Source organism: Gavialis gangeticus, unplaced genomic scaffold (assembly GCF_001723915.1).
Source record: "Gavialis gangeticus isolate Ggan-Ray unplaced genomic scaffold, GavGan_comp1, whole genome shotgun sequence".
In the NCBI taxonomy this organism is placed as follows: domain Eukaryota; kingdom Metazoa; phylum Chordata; order Crocodylia; family Gavialidae; genus Gavialis; species Gavialis gangeticus.
Window position 1 is genome coordinate 3770174 of NW_017728993.1, and position 7021 is coordinate 3777194.

General features: G+C 38.6%; 1 protein-coding gene across 2 annotated transcripts in view; it reads left to right on the top strand.

Annotated features, from left to right (window-relative positions):
• Nucleotides 1–7021, top strand: part of LRRC40 (leucine rich repeat containing 40) — a 67138-nt gene that overhangs the window by 12725 nt on the left and 47392 nt on the right. For both annotated transcript variants that reach the window (XM_019528406.1, XM_019528407.1), the window contains exons 3-6: nucleotides 1887–1960; nucleotides 3602–3731; nucleotides 4719–4842; nucleotides 6382–6524. In XM_019528406.1, the coding sequence (XP_019383951.1) occupies nucleotides 1887–1960; nucleotides 3602–3731; nucleotides 4719–4842; nucleotides 6382–6524 (471 nt within the window). The remainder of the gene's footprint in view (nucleotides 1–1886; nucleotides 1961–3601; nucleotides 3732–4718; nucleotides 4843–6381; nucleotides 6525–7021) is intronic.

The following is a 7021-nucleotide window of genomic DNA, read 5'->3' on the forward strand; positions in this document are numbered from 1 at the left end:
AGGCCTTTTTGTGGATGGTAGGTGGGAAATAAGAGAGAACATTTGGCTGGGGATCCTTGAAGAGTGAAAAGCTGTAATTAAGGAATACATATGCTCATATCTTGGGAAATGAAGAGACATAACTAGAGGCAGATACAGAAGAGCAGAAGTGTGTACATGCAGATGCAGGGGTGAGTCTCAGATTAGGGTTCACTCTAAGTCAGGGGTGGGCAAATGTGGCCTGCGGGCTGGATGTGGCCATCCAGGCCAGTCTATCCACCCTGTGGGGCCCCTAAAAAATTAAGAAAAGTAATATTTATCTGCTCCTGGCTGCCTGTCATGCGGCCCTTGATGGCTTGCCAAAACTCAGTAAGCGGCCCTCCACCCAAAATAATTGCCCGCCCCTGCTCTAAGTGGTCTGGATAAGAAATGGCTTGGTCATGCAGCAGAGAACTCTCTTTTTTCCTTTTGTTACCAATTTGATTCTTTCCCATCTATCTTTAATTGAGTGCTTACATTCCTGCTCTCTTACTGGATTTGGCTGGAACTGGTTTAGAAGAAAACTTTTCTCTCTCGGTTCCTGAAAAGTTTGAGAGCTAGATCTGGTTGCCAGGTGTCTTTCTGTCAGGGTCAGCAAGAAGTTTTTTGTATGAAGTATTACCAAAAGGGTATCATTACCTCAAGTATCTAAAAATTGTTTAAAGGAAATATGAAGTTATTGTTAGAAATAGGTTTGTGTTGTGGTTTTTTTTATGTGGCTGTTCCAATTGTTACAAAGTCTATTTTACTATGAATTGTTTTTTCAACCCAAAGAACTTTAAAAAAATGTAAATCCTATCTATTAAACACTCTCAAATGTTTTTCCTTCAGAAGTTCAAGGGTAAATAGGATAAAAAATCAAATTAAAATACAAGATACAGAAGAAGGTTTGTATAAAGACACTTGTTAAAACAAACTACACATAAAAATGCATTAAATCAGTATGTACTTTATTCATTTTTCTGAAATTAGGCAATGGTACTTAAAAGTGAAGGTAAGGGAGCACATTTAAGAATAATTGTACAGTTTTGGATCTGTTGTTAAAGTATTTGATTTTTCTTAATTTTAAGATTAAGACCACAGAGTTAAGGGCCTGATCCTGCTTCATCTAACGTGCCACATACACGTCCAAGTGTAGCCACATAAATAGCATTTCTGGCAGTTCTGCAGATTTTCAGTCCTATTTCTATCTTCACAGTTATGCCTGTCCTTCTAGATCAGTGAGTCCCCTCCATTCCAGAGCAGTCTGTCTCACTGAATCTCACTCCCAGTGGCTTGCTTTCCCCCTGCCCCTACATATACAGTATTCAGTTCTTGGTTAGCCACTGGGCTAGCTTCAAAGAAGCATGCTCTGGGTCATACCTAGCCCATGGCTTGGTGGTTAGTTCAGAGATGTAGTTCAAATTTTCTTTTTGTGAGAGGAGCCTAGGACCTGGGCCTCTCACTCCCTGAATAAGTGCCATAACCATTACGCTGTTGGGCTAACAAATGTGAGGTTCTTCTTCTTGGCTAGTCAGTTTTTCTCCAGCTACATTTTTGAGGACTTCCACATTTACGTGCTTATCTGTGACTCCTATCCTTCACAGGGAGGAAGCTGTTTTTTCGTATCTCTCTTCTTCCCACTTGTATGTCTTTGATCAACTTTCACATCTGCTACTCACTGCTCTTACTATCAACTGAGTAAAGGTTTAAGAGTGGTAATTCTGCAGCATTCCTGTTGGTAGTGAAACTGACCCTGGCAAGAGGCTCTGCAGGTCCGAGCTGAAAATTATATTTATATGGATGTAGTATAACTTGTTTCTTGGGTAGGAAAAAACCCTACAAGGTACTGACAAGCAATTATATTTTTAAATAATTTCTTTTTCTAGATACATGATAATCAACTGACAGCTCTTCCTTCTGCTATAGGAATTTTGGAAAATCTGCAGAAACTTGATGTTAGGTAAACACATTTTTACTAAATATGAATACGTTAAATAGTCCAGTAAGTTTGTGGAGTGAATCAAGGAAAAATTCTTTGAAGATTGTATGCAGGAAATGTTTACACTAGGTTTGTTCTGTGTAATTTGCTGCTCTTTTAACTTGATATTTTTAATGTAAAACTTATAAATTGAAAATTCCCATTTTGATTTTTGATAGTGTGAAGAGCACAGTGCAGGAAAACTCCTTGGGTCATGTGGAGGAACATTACAGAGCAACAGGGGGCTTCCTGCAAGGCTCTTTGCACGTCTGAAACTTTGGAACTTGTACTATTGTAATCATATAATATTTGTATTAATTAGTCTCCTGCATCTTGCTCTTCCTGCTAATTTGCATTACTTTCATCCCAGTGACATGGATCATTACTTTCATAGGTTTATTTCAGCCCAAACCCTCTGGATCTCTCAGGTTTGTTTTCATGACAGTTTTTTGATTGATACATTTCTAAAGCTAGTGACCTCCTTTAGAAGGTGATGTACCCTGCTGACTTCTGATGGAATAAGACTGATTAGAGAGATGGTGTTACAAGCACACTTAGTTGGGTTTACTAAAACAGATTTGCAAAATTATGAGAGCTCAGACTCTGCTCAGAGGCCCTTTTTATGATAGACTGGCTGTGAAAAACCTAATTACACCCCATTTGCAAATTGGAGAAAGAGGATTTTTTTTCTTTTTGAATGTGGTATGTTAAACTCGTAGGCTGAATTTAGGAGACAGCATTAAAGACAAATTGATGATGCTTTTTAGGATTTGTTTCTAACTACACATGGTGAGTGGGAAATTGCTGCTCAAAGCTTGTTTGTGTATTTAAATATAGTGGACAGTTTTAAAATTTCCATTTGATTTCCTAGTGAGTGTGCAGTACACTATGTATGTTGAAGACTCAATTAAAGCACTAAGGGTGGTCTTTTGCAAGAATGCAGAGACAGTTAGGTGCTTATCTTCCTTAAACTTCCATTAAAAGTCAGTAAGACTAGAGTATCCAGTTCTTCATTGTTTCGAAAATTCAAGCATGTTACCCTACAGGAATGTTTTTTTAATAAATCAGCTTGAAACAATGAAGACATAAGTATTTTGGTTTTGATAGGACTGGGAGGGGACTTTTCTTAGCGTTATGGTAGTTTTTAGATTTTCACCTATTCTGCAAGGGAACTTCTGTACGCACTTTCTTCAAGCTAGTAGTTTCAGTTTAAAGAATTAAAAGTGATTTTTGGCAGAAGTAATGTTTTGAAAATATTTTTTTTTAGTTTATATATGTTGAGAAATTTGTATTCTTGTGCTTACCAGAGCTATCAAATTTGTGGACTGGAAAAATTAAAATACAGCTTCCTTTAAAAAAAAATACCTTGTAAAATAAAATAGTCTCTGATTTTCAGCCAGGTTGTGTCTAACTGCAGACACTGGTTTAAAGTATTATTGCATATAAGTAAATGTACAGAAAGAGGAGACTGAAGCTTAGATGTTAAAGAGCCACTTAAATTTCGGGTGAAAGTACTTTAGACACTAAAATTGTCTTGTACATTGCTATGTAATAACAAAATATTTTTTTAAAGTTGGCTTTTTAGAACAGCTTCTTACTAATATATTATTTTCTTATTACTAGCCATAACAAGCTGAAAAATATACCAGACGAATTGACACAGTTGAGGCACTTGAAGAGCCTTCTTGTACAACACAATGAGTTAAGTCATCTACCTGATGGATTTGGACAGCTTGTCAGTTTGGAAGAGCTAGTAAGTTGTAGCTGTTTTCTAGGTCTTTCCATGGAACCAGGTAGAGGTTTAGCTATTATCTCCACTTTTCTGTTGGCTTGCCTTTGATAGAACTGCCACCTAGACCAATTTTGTAGCTTTTTAGAAATACACCAATAATTTTTTAAACTGTTGGATTCAGTGTGTCTGTTTGGAAACTGAGTTTTGTTTTTAGTTTGCCAAATTCAGAAAGTCTGTAGAAAGTCAAAGGGACTAATGCTCTTCTTACCTGATCTATGCTGTAAAGCTCTTCTGGCAGAAGTTTGCCTTCATCCACACATACAGTCACATGCAGGGCCCTTTGTTTCTTCTGGCAGTGTTACGCCAGCTCTCTCTCTCTGACATAAACCCTCTGCAGCTCTGTGACTGCTTGCAGTATATGTATGTAGACACGCCTGTGCCCAGGGCTGCCTTATCTGTTCTCCAGCAGCAATTTCACCCTGCCTTGTGCTGGCTACTCTGGACACCAGTTTGATTTCTACTGATCAACTGCTGAAGGGACCCAGCAGAAAGCTGGCTGCTTGCAGACATGAATTGACTCTGGCAGAAAAGGAGGGTCCTCAGGCTGCAGAGGAGCTTTGAGTGTGGACAAGGTTTTCATGCAGAACTGGAATACAGAAGACAAAACTTGGTAGTATAGAGTAGGCCTCATTCAGTAAAATGTGGGGACTGTCCCTCCTCTGCTTATTGGCAACCATTGCTGATGAGTAGGGAATGGTACTGATGAAGACTAAAGGGGAACCAGGCCTCAGGAACACAAGCTAGAAAAGAGAAAGAGGAAATCTTTTGTAAAAAATTGAGTCATCTGAGAACAACACTAAGGGGGACAAACATGTTACCTAAATAAATCTGAGATTCTCTGTCAGTAGTTACACACTTGGGCTGTAGTTAAACTTACTTCAGAATAGCTTGTCTACAATTTCTTACTCCCTCTCTTGCTTTTGTTTTTGTTTTTGTTTTCCTTCCCAGAATCTTTCCAACAACCATCTTGCAACCATTCCAACCAGTTTTGCTTCCCTAACTAACTTGATACGACTCAACGTGGCCCAGAATCAGCTAAGGAGTCTGCCAGCAGAAATCAGCTCAATGAAAAGTAATCCTGTTTCCCAGAGCATTTTAGAATGCCACAAATGTGGAGCTGTAGTCTTATACCTTGAAAGAAGTTGCTTATTTTTATTGTAGCTGAATAAATCATATATTTTACCAAGTATATGGTATGGAAGCATTTCATATTCAGTGTGGTGGGCTGATGAATTAAGTTGTAGCCCACAGACACACAGGCTGCCTCCAGACAAGTGCAGATGTGGGGTATGTGGTGCTGCAGACCTGTCTGTGGCACCACACACCAAACATGCAGTCATTCCCCATGCTGCTACTTTGCAGTGTGGGGGGTTTTTTGACCTTGGGAGATCCAAAAAAAAAAAAATAGGGCAGTGCATGTGCCAATAAACACCTTCCCAAAAAAAAGGAGAACAGTGCATGGGGCAGCGCACACTACCCAGAACTGGAGCCTGTACACTTAGAGCCATGCTTTGGCTGCCAGTCAAGCTCCCAACTGCAGGAGCACCACGCTTCAGCTCCTGGAGGCCCCTAGACCCCCAGGTAAGGCTGCTGGGGCCAGCACAGTTGCTGGCTCCAGCCTCTCCTACCCCACCCTCAGTAATCTGGCATGCACCAGAGGGCGTGTGGCATGGGTGTCCCCAGGGAAACAAACATTTACACTTGCATGGACACAGCCATAGGTATCAAATTGAAAGTTCTGACAGCAGCAGTTCTTGATGGACGGGGCAAGAAGAGAATCAGAATGGCTTAACTCCATTCTGCATAGAGCCTAATGGCTTTGACAAAACTTTGTAATAAATAACCTGCCAACTAACTAACTGTTTTCCTTACAGCACTTGCATAGGAAAGCAAGGGCAGAAGAGAGGAGACAGTGAAATTAGAGGGGGAATAAGCAAGTTTTGAATCAACTTAAATCATCAGGCTTAATACTTTGTTTAAGTAAATATGGACTCCAGTTACTGTACAGGTATAAGGAGAGCAGAGTGGCACATTAGAAACTAAATTATTCAGAGAGGTATGAACTTTAGAAAGTGACAGCCTACTTCATGCGATAAATCTACATCTAGCATCTAGCAAAGTAGGCTGTCACCTACAAAAACTTATGCATCCCTGAACCAGTTAGTCTCTAGCATGCCACTCTGTCCTGCCTTATTCCTGACTTTAGACTAATATGACTAACTGTCTCTCTTTTGAGGCATAATGAGGAGCAGATGACAGTAGATTGTCAGTTTCTAAACTGACAAAATAATAAAAAATGTCTGTGTAGACTAGCCATGGTCTGTAATAAAGGACCAGAGAGCCTCTATATCCTAGCTCTAAAACAAGATTTGTACATGACTACTTAATACTGAACTCCATAAAAAGTTAAAGGCTATTTCTGAATAGTCAGATACCTAGCTTTTGTAAAATCTGAAGATGCTTGGAATAGTTTCTTCTGAAATTCTGACAGCTGATTTTATAACAGTATATTTATTTTAGAAAAGTATGTTTTTGTCATCTTTTCTAGTAAAGGTAACTCTTTAGGATTTTTATATATTTTTCTTTTTCATTCCTGAATTCACTCTTACAGGCTTAAAACAACTGGATTGCACTAAAAACTTCTTAGAGACCATACCTCCCGAATTGGCCAGCATGGCATCTTTAGAACAGCTTTACTTAAGAAAAAATAAACTGCATTTCTTACCAGAATTCCCATCATGCAGATTACTAAAGGTAGGATCTGTAATGGTTATTGTAACTTAATTGTGTTTTGGTAAATTTATTAATATACTGAAGAATGATATGACAAACATGAAGTAAGCATAAGACTATGCACAGACGTGTTAGTTTTTACAATCCAAATTGGTAACACTAAAACTAGGATGACAGATATCCAGTAGCTGTTTTCAAATTTGGGAATAAAATAATATAGAGCACTTACAATGGAACTGTAACAATATAAAGTATTTGTATGTTTTGTATGGCTCTCTAGAAATACTTTGTTGGTTAGAGACGGTATATATTGGATTGATCATTTTGTCTTTTACAAAATCATAGAAAAACAGGGCTGGAAGGAATCTCAAGAGGTAATTTAGTGCAGTCCCTTGCTCATGGCAGGATCATCCGTGTTTAAATCACACCAGTGAAGTATTTGTTTAATATCCAAGGACGATGATTCCACAATTTCTAAGTAACCTTTAAGTTAAGCACTATTCCAGTGCTTAACTACC